The 17915-nt window shown below is 39.2% G+C and overlaps 4 protein-coding genes across 6 annotated transcripts in view; 1 reads left to right on the top strand and 3 right to left on the bottom strand.

Moving 5' to 3' along the window:
* Positions 1–2924, bottom strand: part of LOC149942682 (epidermal retinol dehydrogenase 2-like) — an 88027-nt gene extending 85103 nt beyond the window's left edge. For both annotated transcript variants that reach the window (XM_090179885.1, XM_090179884.1), the window contains exon 1: positions 1822–2924. In XM_090179885.1, the coding sequence (XP_090036011.1) occupies positions 1822–2277 (456 nt within the window). In that variant the 5' untranslated portion in view covers positions 2278–2924. The remainder of the gene's footprint in view (positions 1–1821) is intronic.
* A 318-nt stretch (positions 2925–3242) lies between these two features.
* On the bottom strand, positions 3243–5492 carry Fip1 (Factor interacting with poly(A) polymerase 1). Its single transcript, XM_090178488.1, has 5 exons — positions 5309–5492; positions 4915–5205; positions 4524–4856; positions 4245–4463; positions 3243–4169 (listed from the first exon to the last, which is right to left on the bottom strand). Exons 1-5 carry the CDS (start codon positions 5435–5437, stop codon positions 3327–3329), a joined length of 1815 nt encoding a protein of 604 aa, XP_090034614.1. The 5' UTR covers positions 5438–5492; the 3' UTR covers positions 3243–3326.
* A 2939-nt stretch (positions 5493–8431) lies between these two features.
* Positions 8432–9766, top strand: LOC149942680 (uncharacterized). The gene is made up of 6 exons (XM_090178918.1): positions 8432–8614; positions 8674–8819; positions 8878–8992; positions 9055–9326; positions 9391–9559; positions 9626–9766. Exons 1-6 carry the CDS (start codon positions 8584–8586, stop codon positions 9748–9750), a joined length of 858 nt encoding a protein of 285 aa, XP_090035044.1. The 5' UTR covers positions 8432–8583; the 3' UTR covers positions 9751–9766.
* Positions 9767–9800: 34 nt separating this feature from the next.
* On the bottom strand, positions 9801–11983 carry LOC149942679 (zinc finger protein 346-like). 2 transcript variants are annotated; one of them, XM_090178920.1, is made up of 7 exons: positions 11799–11983; positions 11480–11725; positions 11347–11419; positions 11145–11277; positions 10933–11079; positions 10706–10863; positions 9801–10395 (listed from the first exon to the last, which is right to left on the bottom strand). In XM_090178920.1, exons 2-7 carry the CDS (start codon positions 11536–11538, stop codon positions 10303–10305), a joined length of 663 nt encoding a protein of 220 aa, XP_090035046.1. In that variant the 5' UTR covers positions 11539–11725; positions 11799–11983; the 3' UTR covers positions 9801–10302. The 2 variants fall into 2 exon arrangements, with proteins under 2 accessions (XP_090035046.1, XP_090035045.1); XM_090178919.1 differs by having other exon boundaries at positions 9803–10398.
* Between the last annotated feature and the right edge of the window lie 5932 nt (positions 11984–17915).

Genomic DNA, 17915 nt, shown 5'->3' with positions numbered 1-17915 from the left:
TGCTAATTGATAATTCGTACTCCAAGCCTTTGGAGCCCAGGTTTATCCCGGAAAATGTATAGTTATCTCCCGAAATAACAGCTATCTGGGCCCCAGAATGATTGTTTTACCGAGGCCAGGGGTCCGTTATCGGCTGCCCTGATCTGGAGCCCTTCCCAGTCGAATGATAGCGACGCTTAAATTTGCCTAAGCACGAGTTGATTAGGATTCGCTGTTTCGAGAAAAATGTATACAAAAAAATGCCTTTTAGTTTCTAAATTCAACTCAATGAACCCTGTGGGAGAGTGCAAATTAACCAAAAATCGATTCATCACAGTCTCCGTTTTAGAGGGAGGTCTTAATTAAGCTAGTCCGTCAAAAAATAAACTAGGCCCTGATAAAACATGCAAATTAATTAAGAAATAATTTTTTGGTAAAATAAGTTTCCACCCATCAAAATCAGCAGTCTATTAACGGAGCTTGCTGAATATTTAACGAAATTTAGGATTCATAAATCTTTTTTTTTCTGACTATAGCTTATTTTCCTATTAATAAAAATTGACTTGGAAACCAACTAGCGCGTGAAACCAAAATTACATCGCTAGAAATAAAGCTAGGGCAAATATTTCTGTATAAAAAGCGCGATTTCTATCGTAAATTTCCAAGAATGACCAGGGGCCTATATATTATCAATAAAATAAAATTCATATTGCCGCGGGCAATACGGCGAATCCCGCCTACGAGGACGCTATCAGCTCAGGATTTTGATCTAGCTTGGAATCTCGGTGGTCCAATTTTTGGGGCCGCATATTCAAGGGTAAGCTATCGTCTGGAAGATGCGACTAGAGGCTCGGCTGAGATTTGACCCATTTTTGGCGAAAAACCGCGTCTCGATTATAAATACAATAAAAAAGCGTTTTTTTTTGTTGGAAAGTACTAGCAACAATTTCTTCTTTATTTTTTTTCGGTTTAGCAGGTATATTTTTATAAGGTTAAAAGAATTTAGCTGGAATTAGCGTTTTCCTCTCTCCAATGTCGACGGCGGAAAACGAGGAAAACTAGGCGTTTCGGAAAGGTCAACGCACTCTACGAAAGGTTTACCAAACTGGCGACGCAACGACCCATCAAAAGTTTTCGTTAAAGAACAAGCCAGTCGTGTCTTATAATGTAAGCCTAACAAGACTGATTTGTTAAACGAGGCGTTAAAAGGTACTTTCGGTTTAAGCCCAGGTTTACAGTTATATTATTTACGCGAGTTAATGTCTTCGGCTTACGAAAAAAAATTCTACCTTGCTAAGCAAACGCTTTCTTTGTTTTAACAACAGACCGTCAACTAAGATGAAAATCAAGAATTTAAATATTTGAAAATATATAATGAAAAATCTAGAAAGTTTGCCAGGTCGGCGATCGCCTGGGGCCCCGTCTCAAGAAGCCCCCAAATTGCTTATAATACATTTTTCCTAAAGGTCCTTTAGACGCGTTTGACGTTTCAAATTAGTGTGCGCAGAATCTAGTACACTTTAAACGTTATTTGTTGTCCTACAAATTACCATTTAGATTTTTATTCCATACACTCACACCGCCCGGTAAGGCGATTTAGCAGATCGTATTTTGCAAGGGAGCAGATCATTCCAAAGAGCTATCAGATTATATTTAAGAGACAAGAAACTAAATCGTAAAAGCGTCCACTAAGACGCGCTACCAGATGTTTTAAGTTAACTAGAGACAGTAACCCATGGCTTCTGATAAATCTGATGGCCGAAATCAGGTGATATACCATAAATACGAAACCTCGGATTCCATTTAACGGTCCTCGTGTAAATAAACAGATCGGAAACTCACCCAGAAATGGGACATGATATTGACATCGAAGGTCTGGACGATTTTCTCATCGGGAATGTCGAGGAATCGTTTACCAGAAACGACCCCGGCGTTGTTGATTAAAATGGTGACTTTTCCCACTTCGTCTTTGACGCGGGCCGCTAGCTGATACACTTGTTTCCGGTCCGATATGTCGCAATAGTAAGCGAAGGCCTCACCGCCACTTTGCCGGACAAGTTCGGCCGTCTCTTCGTTGCCGGATTGGTTGACGTCCCAGAGCACCACTCGCGTACCCAACTTGGCCAGACGAAGGGCCAGCAGACGGCCCATGCCGCTACCGCCTCCGGTGATGACCGCGGTTTCGCGGCTAATGTCCTTGACCTTGAACCTTCTGGGCACAAAAGTCATGACGATACCCTCGATCCAGTAGTAAAGGATCAACAAAGTGTTCGCTATGACTTTGAATAACGTATTCATGACGACCCCTCTCGCGATAGTAATCCTTCGGAAGACGCGAAAAGCGAGAGACGAGGGGCTTCCTCGAAGTTGACGACGTATTAAAAAAATCAAGAGCCGCGTACGAAATGGAAGAGGCAGATACGGAAGAAACGCGAACTCCGAAAGTGGTAAGGCGAGTGAAGTCTCATCCAACTTTCCGAGAGAGGTGAGGTCCCGAACGTGAAAAAAAAAGTTAAGTTTTCCTCCTTTGGACGGGTCGTCCCTCGGGCACTCTCACCAAGCTGCTCTCACTGACCCAATTGCTAGACACTCGCCGCCCGCAAATCGGCTTAAACTCCCACTTTTTCCTTTCCTCCTAATTCTTAGGTTTCTAGGACTACAGCAACCGATAAAGCGGCACAATTTGAAGCAGGAAAAAGTTACTTGTTTACCATATCAGAGCTAAAATAACACGTCTTCTTATTATCTTGATTTATGAGTAAAAATAACCATATTGGGGTTTACGGTTCAAAATATCGTCTAATAGGGAAGATAAAGCCGTAGAAATAATAAACAAAGTTACTTTTCGTAATATAGCATTCGTATCGAAGGCAAAAAGGGTTAATTTTTTTAACGGCGTCTTTCTACATCCGCGATCGACTCTGGCCAACGTCCGCGTGACTAACTTCCCGCCATAGAAACAGACTTCGATATGGATGGCGAAATAAAAATACCGGCCGTCGCGTTACGGACTCTCAGTCGCCATCTAGCGGAAATTGTCCGCGCTGTCAGAAATTCACTCAAGGTTTCGTACGCCGTTCGTATATTAAAAAATGATTTAATGAAAAATTAAAATATATATATATTTCACTTTAAAAACATATTACATCTAACAATGAAAAAGCAAAAGAATCTAAAAACAGTATTTCAAAGATCAAAGCAAATTATTTTGGTGCAGGGGAAAAAACAACTTAATATGGTAAAAATTTGAATTAAAAATAAACTGATGTTGAATAAGCTTTATTTGATATACGCTATTTGTTGCGCCTACACTGATTAATTAGGCATAAAAACCCTAACAATAAATATTATTCCTGTTTCACGTCTAACTCGGTGGCATCTTGGGATTCAGAAGCGGAAGGGGGATTATTGGATGAAGTTTCTTCATCTTTCTCTCGCTTCGAACGTTTATGTTTATGCCGAGATGACCTGTGTTCATACTCTTCGTCACTTTCATGATGGTGGCGCCTACGAGACGAACGTTCTCTATGGCGATCTTCCCTTTCTGATCGGTGTTCCTTATGACGTCTTTCTCTTTCTCTATCTCGTTCGTAATCTCTGTCATACTCTCTCTCATACCCAGTGCTCCTTTCTCTTTCCCTGTCTCGCTCTCTATCCCGAGAACGTTCATGGTATTCACGGTGTCTTCTACGGTCATATTCCTCCTCTCCAACAACCGATCCTCGACTGCTCATTCCTCTTTCTCTCTCTCTACCCTCGTGTTCCCGGTAATCCCAGGCTCCATACGCCCTATCGTGATCCCTTTCTCGACTCCTTTCACGATGATCTCTTTCTCTGTGTCCCTCCCCTCTGGTGCGTGTTGAAGATGGCCAACTTTGCTGAGTTGTCTCGTCATACGTTCCCCCATGAGATAAATTACTTCCGTTGTAATAAGCAGTATGATCCTCGTAGGAGGACATGGGGCCAGCTACGGGAGGAGGGGGCACTGAATACCTTCCAGAAGCGAAATGATCGAATGGCGTTCCAGGAGGAGGAGGAGGGATATTTGTTGGAATTGGAGGAGGAGGAATTGATAAATTTGGAATCCCAGTTATAGGTGCGTCAAATGATGGAGGAGGTAAATGAGTTGGTGCTAAATGAGGAGGCGGAATGCCAGGGGGAGGTGCGTCAAATTTCCTTCCCGTCATTACCTGAAATAGATGATTTACATAATTTATTAAACAAAAATTGAAATAAACTATAAAATAAGAACATGTAGATCTTACAGTTATGACATTTTCCTTAGTAGTGGTGACGGGTCGTCTACTTGGTAGGGAAGGAGCTCCCCCTCCGATAACATCTATACTACCAGATAATTTGCGGCCTGGTGGAGGCCCGGCCTTCTTCAGACCCAAATTAATGGCAACTGCTGCTGAATATTTGCTATTTTCATTAACTGAAGCCACTGGAATCAATTGATCTTTCAGACCAGTTACGTGGTTGACCTATTGAAAATAGGGTTAAAATGAATAAATAATAAATTTTGAAATAACAAATCTACTAACTGAAATTTTCCCCGAAACATTATTTTCAAGTCTTAGTTTGCGTTGTCTTTCACAGTAAATCTTCCAAGAATCCTCATTAAAGCCATAGTTAAAGTAATCCGTTATGTCAGCGCCAGGTTTTCTCCAGGGCTTATCTTCCATTGTGTCCAAATTAAAATCATATAGCGGAACCCCATTGACATTTCCAACTGAATCTATATCTAATCCTTTTGTTTTAGTAGCAGTTGAACCAGCACCAGCAGCTCCAAAACCAGCCACTCTTTTTATATTTAAATTAACAGGAGTTGTTCCATATCCATAAGATGGTATAGCTTTTATATCTCCAATAGTGACCTATCCAAATAATGAAAATTAATAGTGAACTTCAAAATAAACATTTGTAAAAACTTACCTGAACGTCATCATCAGAATCATCATCATCAGAACCAGCTTCTTCCTGAGAAACAGGTTCTCCATCTGCTAAACTTTCATCTAATACGCCAACCGCAGTACTTCCATCATCTAATAAATCACTTCCTATCATTCCGTCTTCAAAGTCCAACTTGTTTGGTGAAGACTCGGTATTATTTAGGTTCCCAGACTCATCATTCATGGGCTCATCCTCAGCTTCACCTTCACCTTCACTAATTTCACCAGCGATATCTTCATTAGAAACCATTGCGTCAGTGACTGGGGTTAGAAGCTGAAAAAAGTGGGGCATATAATAATAACCAAGGCTTACAGAAATACTAATAAAATTCCGAAATAATCATATTTTTATCTTTGTTTAATACATTAACACTTACATCACTTTTTTCATGAAGGTCGGTTTCCTCGGTATCTTTATTTTCTTCGGAGATTTCTTGCGGTCTTTCATTATTTTCGGCACCAGCGCCATACAAATAAAAATCATCATCTTCCTCCGTAGCAGCCATTTCTAACAATGCTGAAATACTAAATTTCTCACAGGCGCACTTAACACAATCGTCAAATAAATACGGTTAACTTTAGCCTCGGTGCTTTAGCGGCTCGTGGTGTAGCCCACAATCAAAGTTGGTAGTGTGTTTAAAGTACCGATAAACATCGTCGAGAATATCGCCTCTCTTTCTAAGTAGTCTACCCGCTCGTCCGTTAGCTCCACTATACTCACCTCAGTGTACCTTGCCCACTTTCTTATTTCCCATTTGTTCACCCTCTATGTTTATTGTTTTTTTTTTAGATGTTGTAGTGAATAAGTTAAAGGGGCTCCAAAGTTCGGTGGCAAAATGTGTGTAAATTCAGTAAAGTGCGAAATTTACGGTTGACTGTGCCCGCCTCTGCTCAAGGTTTATAGAGAAATTTATAGTATTTCTCAAGGCCGAGTGAGGGGATAGGGGGAATGAAAAGCATGCTCAATTTTCTTTTTTTTTTGCCACCAAACTTTAATATACCCCATTTCTACACTAGTAAATGTAATTTCTTTTTTTTTTCTATTTTTCTTGAATCCCCCCCCCCCCCCTGTAGTACCCTGGTTATTTCAAGTAATAACATCAGCTATAGTTATGTATGTAAACTTATTGTAATAAAAGGCACTTGGCAGTGCTACGTCATAGTTTTTTTTTCAGTAGTTTTTATCGTGGGGAGAAAAATATGACCACAATGGCGGCCATGGCCAAAGCTACGGAGTGCCAAGCATAGATATAGGAAACGTATATAAAGGTCTAGATAAAATATTTCAAAGGGAGTGAATACGGAGTTGACTGGTTGGGATAGCACCGGGATTAGGGGTTTTTTTGGAGGACGCATTGAATATGGCGAAATATCGTTGAGTTCCGTCAAAGATAACATAACTACGTACCCTAGATTCGAAATCTCGGCGTTTCTCGATAGCCCGTTTTCTCTTGAGGCTTTTACCAAGGAGTATAGGAAGGGAGGCGAAGTAGGAGGGATGAACCAAGGATTCTTTATAAAGAATCCTTGGATGAACGCGCCAGCGTCCTTGTAAGAAGTTTAGCGCGAACTCGGCTATAAAATTTCGGAAAAATGGCGGCAACACGTAGCGTAGCGGCCGCAATCTTGCCGCCGTTTTTCCGAAATTTTCCCGCCGAGCGCGTGCTAAGCTTCTTACATGGATGCTGGCGCGTTCATCCCTCCTACTTCGCCTCCCTTCCTATCCTCCTTGCTTTTACTGTGTTCGCGCCGGAAGTCGGAAAAATCTGGCTCCATAGCAGGGTGAGAAATAAGGAATTTCAATAGATAACCCAAAATTATATTACTCATCTTTAGTTTTCTTTCGTTTAGAAACATTTTTAGAGCTACAGGCAGGATCCATTATTGTTTTAAAACAATATAACGCAAAAAAATCTGGTATCTTGAAAACCGCAAGTCAAAAACCACGGCGCAATTTTCACTAAAACCTTTTAACTAGATGTCGGTAGCCCTGCCAGCAGCGGCTCTATGGAGGTAGTTTTTTCCGACTTCCGCCGGGAACTCAGTAAGAACCTGCATTACGTGCAAGGAGCTTGATTTCCAATCTAAGGTACGTAGTTATATTATCTTTGGTGCCGTGTCCAGTAGTTAATACACCCAAGGGAAATTTCTTCCGAGGAGAGATAAACAAGTTGGCAAGCTTGCCAAAATATACAACGACATATTAAAGGGGCTCCAAAGTTCGATGGCAAAAAAAAAGAAAATTGAGCATGCTTTTCCTTCCCCCCAACCCCTCACTCGGCCTTGGCAGAGGCGGGCAGAGTCAACCGTAAATTTCGCACTTTACACATTTTGCCACCGAACTTTGAAGCCTCTTTAATGTCAACCGAGAGAATGACGACACTTAGCTTCCGCGATAGTAGCGGAACCAAGGAGGATTATTATCCTCCTTGGCGGAACCACTCTACGGCCTCTCATTGGCTGAAGGTTCAAAACGAACTGGCGACAAGCTCGGCCGTAGGCGGCAGCATCTCTGATCTTTCTTGATTCTAGTTACCTATGAGATTTCTACGGCTGAACCATAGATATAAGAAATGTATATAAAGGTCTAGATAAATTTCGGGACGTCTAAGCCTAACGTAAAGTACGGAATTGACACCTAGCAGACACCGAGGAAGGCACGTGACCAAGAGCGCGAGGTCTCTTAGCATTTTAGTACTAAGTGCTTGACCTTTCCGCAGGCCGTAGTCTTTAGACACCATCTGTTGGTGACTTTTAGTATAATTTATAAAAGGAGACAATGGCTCTCGCGACGATAGCACGAGCTTTCTTACCGATAGATAGCGCCTTATAAGAATAGCCTGCAGAAATTACGCGTTTCTGCTAGCTGTCACCTCCGTATTCACTCCCTTTCAAATATTTTATCTAGTCCTTTATATACGTTTCCTATATCTATAGGCTGAACCATAGAGATAGAAAAGAAATAGAGGGAAGATTACCGCGTTAAGGCACACCTGTTTTTGACCGGGAAAATTCATCCCCCACCGCGCATGTCCTGAGAGAAAAAGTCAAGTAAGTCGAGATACGTGACTATTGAAAGAAATTCAAAATAAGAATCCTTGTGTGTTTTAAATTAAGGTGACTCGGTACAAATTTTCAATAAATATTTTCACTCTATTTTTATCAATTTTCATTATTAGATTATCATTGTTATTATGCTAGATTTCGAACTTTAAACTGGTTTTTCTCAAATAGGGGTTTTCAGACTTGCTTGACTCTTGCTCTAAGGTAGCGCTATGTAAGCGGAGATGGGCAGAATTTGCAACGCCATCTATCCTTCCTTTGTTTACATCAAATGACAGTTGATTTTCAAAAGGGCATAATGTATTTCATACGCGAAAAAGTCACAGTCCATAGGTGGTTTCTTCTAACTTAACATAATGTATTTCATTTCACCGCGCGTCGATGGCGCCACGTAATCTGCCCATCTCATAGCTTCCTACATTGGCGAAGAGGGGGTTGGCACTCGCGGTCAACTTCGCCAGATCACTGCGTGCCTCTATTTCTTTTCTATCTCTATGGGCTGAACTAACGGCAGGCTTAAGAATTGAGTGGGAATTTTAAGCAGGAATAAAATTATTGGAAAACTTAAGTCGTCATATTCATCTATAACATGAATTTTAACTCACAGAAAGATAATATTAGTAAGGTTTTACTCAACTTTTAAAATATTAAAGAGTTAACATTGTGAAATATTTTTAAGGAAAGCGTTTGGTAGAAGAAGCTCCCCAAAAAATAGTCAAAATTCAAAAAGTAATCCAGGATATTGAAAGTATTCCAAAAAGAGAACAAACAAACGAATTGAGAAAAGCGAAGGAAACTTTGAACACACGATTGGAAGAATATATAGTTTGTTAAAATCAAATTTGTAGCGTTTTCAATTTCGAATAGTATATTTTACTTACAGAAAACAGTGGAATATTTTAAAAATCAACTTTCCCAAGTGGAACCAGCTGAAAGTGAAATTCTAGATGACAATCTTACTGATGAGATTTTGGCTAGAAAAAAGGTTTCATATACAGGCAAGATATTAATTTTGAGTATTAATCAAATTTATTTTCTTACCTAAATTAATTCATTATAGAAATCCTAGTTTTAGAAGCTGATGAAGATTATGTAAAAGTGAAACTTATTCCTGGGTTAAATTTAGAGGATAAACACGAGTTTACTTTGAAAATAATGAATAAAAATGGGATATTAAACATTAAAGACTACGATTTACCAAATTTTATACCATCATCTCTTGACTTAGGCATGAAAACTGGAGAGTTTGAAAATGTAGATGAGCTAATTAAAATTATAGTTCGATATTTAGAAGCTTATCTTCTTCGTAGGGAGAATGTGTTGAAGTTAAAGGTAACTTAAGACATCTGGAGTATCTAATAATAATAGTAATGTTAATAAATTAACATATTTACAGAAAAAATTCTGTCCTGAAATTGTGAAAGAAATTGAATATTGCACATCATTCAGCAATGTAACTTTTGTGTTGGTCATAAGCGCAAGCCAAGGAGATAATGACCTTGCGGTACTACTTCATTACCCATACGGAAGCAATATTGCTGATTTAATCAACTTTACATTACCCGGTACCTTTTAGATTATTATTGAACTTCCAAGGGTATTAAGGTTAACTAAATTTTATATATTTTCAGAGGATGCAGAAAACATGTCATGGTTTCAAAATGTCAAAGATGAGATTAACATTTTCAAGACTTATCCATTGTACGAAGCACTTTGCAGATTTATGGGTATCAGTAATGATGATGAAAGTGAATAAAAACTCTTTTATAAATTGTACATAATGTGTCGCTTATTCTGTTTAATAAACAACAACTTAGTAGCACACATTTTCACAAATCTACAATAAAATGGATTTTACGAGGAATAATTTTCCTTTAAACCTCTCTGGCTCAATATTTTTCATTATATAAGATATACTTATTTTAATTATCATTATGAAAAAAAAAAAGGTAGCTTTGCTCTCGTTCAAACCTTATTTACATGAAAAAAGGAGGGGTAAGGGGCTAAGTGGGAAATAATAGTCAAACTTTTACCATAATTTAAATTCTTATCCACTTTTTAAGAAGCTAAACCTTTTTAACTCCTAATAATTTTTGCATCATAAACATTTTACAAAGTAAAACTTTCACAACAAATAGTACCAAGTGTTTTCTATTGTATAAAGTAGAAAAGATTAAATTAAAATTAAAAGCTAAAATAGTTCAGCTAGTAGAAACACGATTGGGTTTTGTACAGCATTAAATAAAAAAAGCATTTAAAAAAGGTGATGCGTAGATGAAAAAAATCCGGAGAGGTGCATTACTTCGGATTAAGCCATGGTAGAAGTCTGCAAGAAACTTTGGCTCAAAGGAGGGATGCCAAAGCCAGCATTGTTCGATTTGGTCACACCTCCCTTCTTCTTCTGCTAATAAAAATAAAATTATTTCAATATGACACTTCAGTTAAATATGGCTGCGTTCAGTAACTCTAAAAAAGCTCAGTGCTGAACGGTCAGCGGTTTTTTGAAATCACGTAGCTCATCCAGGAGCAACAAAGTCATAGTTTTTCCGTTGCTCAATGTTCACGTGATGTCATAGCCTGGCGTAAGGCTAGCTGAAGACGCCGCAACAGACGATATTTTACAATATTTACAACAAGTGTAAAAAGCATTCAACAAGATTCTAACGGTCTCAACGAAAATAATTTTTCAGATACTTCGTCAAGTTTATTACCTTCTTCTTTTTAGCTGGAGTACGGCCTTCTGATTTATCTATGTGTTTTTGGCTTGAAATATGCTGCTGATATTGCTGAGTTGAATTTAAAGATAATGAACAAACCTCACAATACAACCGCGCTTGTTTAGCCGGTGTTGGTTGACAACCATTATTGTCTACAAAATTTTAAAAAATAAAATTCATATGATGACAATGGGAGATATTTAGATTAGACTTGTCCATACCACCAACTTCCATCGCTTCAGACTTTCGACACTTATTTTTATGTTTGCTACCCGCCAAATGCATTTGCAGCTGCTGCGAGCTATTAACTACAATGTTACACAGGGTACACTTCAAAGTTGTAAGGTCTTCATCTTCGTTAACTTGGCCTATAAGAATATTACTCTGTTTATTTTAGGAAGGAAGAAACTCACATTTGGATGACAATTTTTACCTTCTTCTTGCAGAGATTTAAGAATTTGTTTTGCTTTAACTTTCTTCGCATGTTTAGCACCATTCACGTGGGTGTCATAAGTTACTTGAGAATTAAATTCAATATTGCAAACGTTACACCATATTGACACTTTCTGCAACAAAACCCAAAAATTCATTCCTCTCTTTTGCATTTTATGTTATAATAACCTTCTTATATTTACTGGTGCTTTGATTTTCTTCCCAGTTAAAGTTCCTATAACATTGTCAACCAAAGCGTTGTTTACAGGATTGTTCCTAAAACAAGTGGAAGAAACTTGAGATATGTTCCAGAAAAAAGATCTACATATAACTTACTCTTCATAAGCGTAAGCGAGAGAAGCAAGTGGTTCACTTTTAAAGCCATTGAAGCTCATTTTTGTTAGGATTATAAGTTAAAATTAGGTAAAACTACAAGTCAGGGCAACCAAAAGTTCCCTCTCTCTCTGGATTTAGTTTTCAACAAGGGCCAGATAAAAATTCTTTGCTCTTTTGTCTATACCAGACTCTTTGCCTCTACCTCCGAAATGACGCCGAATCTTCTTCCGCCGCAGCTGAGCAGCTCTGCCATAGAAATTTAGTGTAAGTTACCAAGGCCTAACAATCAAGGTAAGATTTTCACCAAGGGCATTGTTACCTTAATAACCGGAATTTCTTCAAAAATCAACAATTAAGTTTCCTTATATTTGACTAAAACTAAAACTAAACTCTCTAATACGCAGATTGTCAACGAATTTCGCGTTAGCTAAGGCCCCGCTAAAACCGTAAAGCGGCGAGGGTAAAATGCTAAATGCCCAACAAAATGGACGCCGTACTTCATGCAGCACGAAATTACTCTCTCGCGCGTTGCCGATAGCGTTTACCCACTTCCCTCTGAAACTTCATGGGCTGCGTTCAACAACTATCAACGGAGAAAAACCGTTGAGTTATCGTTGAGTTCTTTTAATCAACGCTACGTCACAAAAATCTAAAAGTTGTTGTACGATTTATAGTTCGCTGACTTAACGAACAAAATATCGTCTGCTACCCCTCCTTTAACTTTGTCGAATGACGTCACGACACCGATGAGCAACGGAAAAACCATCTCGCTCAGCCGATGTTTCCGCTGAGTCTCCGATGATCAACGTGACGTCAAAACCGGAAGTCAAAAAACCCGTTCAGCAAAAAACCGCTGACCGTTGAGCTCAGCGCTGAGCTTTTTTAGAGTTGTTGAACGCAGCCATGGTTTGCGCCTTACCGCAACCGATGGAGCCCGATTTCTCTGAGGTCATGTGCCGGAAAAGGGTAAACGCTTCGTAACAAAACCGTCAGTATTCGAATGTAGGGTACGAGTTTAAATTATCTTTGCCTTTATGTACCAGTCCGTATAGCCATGGACTGTATTATAGCTAAAGGGACGGGTTATCTTGTAGCTTCCACAATGCTATTTACCTAGTTCGACGACGATTTGTCGCGGGGGGGGAGAGTGAGAGATTTTCTTAGGATCTTCAAGGCCATTTTGTCGCCTGAAAGCAAAAACCAAGTAACTTTAACTAGGTATAAACAGGTTAAATTTACGTAGTTTTTGCTTTCAGGGGCCGATTTTCTTTTTTCAAAATGAAATGGTAACGGTTTTTAGCGCTCCTCGGAAGTTTTTTTAACGTTGATTATATTTGTAATTTTTGGCTTTTTATTCAGTTTATATTTAAATTAATGAGAAACTTAGCATTTTTTGTAGAGGCTAAAGTTTATTAACAATTTAAATATGGTTAAAAAGCAGTGTTCGTATTCTTTGTGTGGTAATAAGGACAATTCTATTGCCTCTAGTAGACAAATTAGGTATTTTCCTTTTCCTCGCCCTAAAAAAGACATCGCAAAATGTAAAAGATGGATTTCTGCTTGCGGTAGATTTGACAATCGCTTAGAATTATCAAATATCAACAAATCTACACTTAACATTTGCTCTGAACATTTTGTCGGTGGTCTTGGTCCCACATCAGAAAACCCTGACCTCGTTTTGAACTTTTGATGAAATTTTCACAATAACCGAGGGGCTGATCACTCCACGTAATCGGTGTACAGAGCCGTACCTTTGACTGTACTAATGGGACTACGCGTAATCTTTGAAGTCCCTGCCTTTGGCAGTGCTAATCTAAGCGTAATCCGGTGTACAGACTTTCTAAGAGTGGTTAGCCCCTCGACAATAACCTTGAAAACCCTTGATTTAGGAGACTGCCAACTATTTTTAACCTCACCAAGTTGGCCGCAAACGGACTCTCCTCCCGCCGATTTTTTAGCTGGATAACCCGTCCCTTTAGCTATAATACAGTCCATGGTATAGCACTATAGCTGCTATACAGGTCAATGTATCCGATAGATGGCGGTAATATGGGGCAAATAAAAAGCCGGATTTTTCAAAGTAAAGATTTTGTTTCACCCTAAGCCTTAAAATATCAATGCTATTATAAAAATATAACTAAGTACCATAAGTGTATAAATAAGTGTGGAATTAATGGAAACTTTTCACCTGTAAACAGAACGTAGTGTTTTTGCCAAGCCTTAATATGTAAAAAAAGCTACCTGGTTAAACGGGAACGCTATGGGGAATGCTTGTTGCTGCCGTAAAGGTGAAAAATTTCCATTATTTTAACAAGTACTATATAATCAGTGACTTGCAGGTCCTGCCTCTCGGAAATATTACTTCTTTCCGATTTCCTGGGAGGATGATTTATTGAAGCGTCTATTCTTTAATATCAATTACATTACATGTATAACGTTATCATAGAAAGTAAACAAATAAACCTTAGCTTGATATATTAAAACGTTTGGAAAATCACACGCGCCACCGTTTAAATCATTGAAATCTCATAAGTAACTAGAATGCTGCCGCCTACGGCCGAGCTTGACGCCAGTTCGCCTTGATCCTTCAGCCAATGAGAGGCCGTAGAGTGGTTCCGCGTATCTATAGCGGGAGCTAGGAGAGGTCATTCTCTCTGGTGACATTAAATTCTTGGCAGAACCACTTTTTGAGCTCTGATTGGCTGAGATCTGGCTATCGTCTGCCATGGCGTTTGGTCCATTTGCCAGTTACACGGCAGCATTCTAGTTACCTATGAGATTTCTATGGTTTAAATGCAGCAGTTGACTGGCAAGCTGACGTCACACTGGTGGTTTTTTTTCTCCATATTACCGACATCTGTCGGTTATCAGATGCGGAAGCTAAGAGCCATATTTAATAAAATGACTGTTCATAATATGGTTATGCACTGTCGCAGTACTTTATTCCATTCAAAAATCTTCACTAACGGTTTGTTTCAACACGAACAAAAGGTGGACTACGTTAGATTTTAACCTTTTTATGAATCCTATTATTTTTGGGAATCACACTATTGGCTACTAACCATAGAAATCGGATAACAAACTAGAACGATTTTTGAAATTTTGTCGCGTGGTCCGATTAGAACTTTTAAAAAACCCTGCCTTTCGCCCATGCTTTTCGTTTCTGGCAACGAAAGTTACGCCATCTGTGCCACTCTATTTCGCCTAAGATTAAATGGCCGACTTTAGCTCGACACTAACGTGGTTTTTTTTACATCTTTAAAGCGACTTATGTTTAATTAAAGTTGAAGAATGGCTCAAAATTGCGTAATTAAATCATGCAAGAGTAAATACACAAATCTTTTCACAGGTTAGTGTTAGAAATAGTTTTCTTTTTACCATAATTTCCAATCGCTAAGAACGCACTAGAAAACGCGTTTCTTTCAAATCATAGAAAGCTAGTTTTTTTAAATAAAAAATGAAGAATGGTTAATTAAATATTTTAGGAGTAATTACTCAAACAAAAAATATCTTTTCACAGGTTACTGTTAGAAATAGTTGTTTTACCTGCAATGATTATGAGGGAAACCGGTGCACATTAATTGTTTATCACGAATATCTACCTTAGTATTGTATGTACGGCTATAAACCCAATTACCAACATTAGGGCCCAGCTATTTCCTACAAAAAATGTACATATTCGCAGTTTTAACGTTGTACTCGAAACGCGTCTTACAATTTTGCGCCTTCGTTGACTTAAAACGCGCCCACCGCTCTTCATGTAACCGCGTTTAAAATTTACCACCCAGCTAACTCTTGTTATTTATCAAATAAATCTTTTGAAAATGAAGCTATTGTGAAGGTTGTGTGAGATAAAATGATGGGAAAGTCGGAATAATGGGTCACTTCAATTTAAGTTCATATTTACTGCCGTAAGTATTAAATTCACAAGATCAGTATCAATAGAAATTATGTTTAATTCAGAGAAAACGGCATGGTATTAGAAGATAAAACTTATTTTATACAAGACGTTTCGAGCCGAGGCTCTTCTTCAGTCGTTCGAACGACTGAAGAAGAGCCTCGGCTCGAAACGTCTTGTATAAAATAAGTTTTATCTTCTAATACCATGCCGTTTTCTCTGAATTAAACATAATTTCTACTAATATTCACCATGGTAAATAATAAGTTTAATATATCAGTATCAATGCTTTGAAAAGAAAACACGATACAGATTAGACTGTTCGACATGTAGAACGCGAGCGAATCAAACGTATAATAAATTATATTTAATACTTTAAATTAGTATATACATCGTGTATTATTTCAACGCTAAATGTAGACCTCAGAGCCAGTGTGTCAGAATTTATAGCCCGGTGTACCTAGTAACAAAGACCATACCACCGGAGGCCTATCATCATAGTGCCATACGCCAGCGTCCCCCTAGCCCGGACAGGTGACAAATCCAGCATGGGTAGCAGAACCCTACTACCGATGGTCGCACCTTTGACGCAAGCCACTCAACCCAGCAGAAGGTGCAGCAATGGGTGGACCAATCCCCACTTCGCACACAACAGTGGGATTAAGAGTGGATGCTGTAGCAACTCCAGCCGACACCCTACCTACGTAGGTAAGGAGTCAAACCCATTGGAGAGAGCTCCTAAAGGGGAACGACGGGCACACAGCAGCCGAAGTAACCCGGCACAGCTGGCACCGGAGATCCCGGTGTGGCTCCAAAATCCCGGGAAACAGGACCGCCGTGCACTCATACGGAGGCCCGCCGCCCCACAGCAGGCTACCCAATCCGCCGAAGCGGCCAGTTTGCACGGACCCTCTCCGTTAGCCTGAGCCGAAGCTCCGTATCTAGCCCAAACCTGACCGAAGTCGGAGGTGGAGATAGGACCATTTGATCGAACCTAACATCTCCCAGTGCGCCACCGCCCTTATGGGTTACAAGAGCCGGACCCCGACTCCCCGGTAAAGCCACCAGTAATTGCACACTCCAAACCATTTAGGGCCGACCTCAGAGCCAGCAAGAATATACTTGGTTAATACCCTATATAAGCCTTTAGCAAAGACAGTTTCTCTAAACAAAAGTACATTTAATTTTAACAGAAGCCAACTGAAAACCTACTATAAACTAAGTATTATAAATAGTTAGGCCTATGCGACCAAGGTAAAATTTCCAAACAAACAGATCTGAGAAGAAAAAATTAATCAATAACACCTGTAAATGGTTATTTGCATCAGTGCCTACGTTATTCACACAGTAGACCTGATCACTAGTCAAAATAAGCTTCGTGCGCGCGGTGTAGATGGTGTTACTGTCGTTTTAGCCAAGAATCTAATCGGTGGTCTGCGAGCCATTCGATTACGCGTTCTAGTTTGTTAACCGATTTCTATGCTACAGAGTAGTGTCAGTGCCACATCACGCAACGTCACCCATGCTTTTTCCTATAGAGAAAAAAACGTGCCTAAAATGGCGGCCATGGCCAAAGCTACGAGGTGATACTACTCTACTAACATATGGAAAACCTCTAAATTGAGATGGAATTTTTGGTGTCGGAATTTTAGTCAGCCCAATGTAGCTTTATTGAAATTTATAAACTCACTCGGTTTGTGCGGATGAAGTTAAATAAAGAGTAGTTTAGAAAAATAAAAGGTTGGGCAAAATGACCAATAAATGATTGCTTTCCGAAAATGGAACAAGTCATCGAAGTGGGATATTCCACCAGTGTTATTAAAACCCCTATCAAGCCTAGAACAATTTTTTTCAATACACTTGCTTCTTTTATTTGACAATGCAAATTTATTTTAGAACGTGAGTCTCCGAGAACTTCATTAGTTTGCAAATGAATTACATTAACAAGCCTTGGTTGTTCCAACCGGTTTGTTACTAAAATAATGTCCGTCGGTTTATCAGACGTCGAGCTAATTGTGCGACGGCTTAATCGGCATTTGAGATTCGATGACGTCAAATATGACATCAAATATGACGTCAAATATTACGTACGGTACGGTTGACACAATATCTGTGAAACAAACCGTTGGTGAAGAAATAGAGCTAGTAGCATACTTATGAGTAATTATGTTACATATGCTACTACCAAGGATGATAATATAATACCAAGAACGTATATATGTATAAGAACGTTGAAAAACAAATCGCTTGGGCCATGATTTAATCGGTTTCCTAATATATCCGCCTTAAAATCCGCGTGCAGCGCGCGCTTGAGCTAGAAACGGTTTTAATCTTTAGCGCGCGCCGCACGCAGTTTTTAGGGCGGAGTTATTCTGAATCCAATTAAATCATGGCACCAGGTGCCAATTTGATCGTTCAACGTTCTTATACATATATACGTTCTTGATAATACTCAATTCGGTTGCAGGTCCAAGTCTCATTAAAACAATAGATATATTATGGTTATAGGTATAATATTACTTATGCCATTAGTAACCA

This window comes from Leiobunum rupestre, chromosome 6 (assembly GCF_980474605.1).
Source record: "Leiobunum rupestre chromosome 6, qqLeiRupe1.1.hap1, whole genome shotgun sequence".
Taxonomy (NCBI): domain Eukaryota; kingdom Metazoa; phylum Arthropoda; class Arachnida; order Opiliones; family Sclerosomatidae; genus Leiobunum; species Leiobunum rupestre.
The sequence above is the reverse complement of the archived record's forward strand: the minus strand, read 5'-3'. Positions and strand labels throughout refer to the sequence as shown.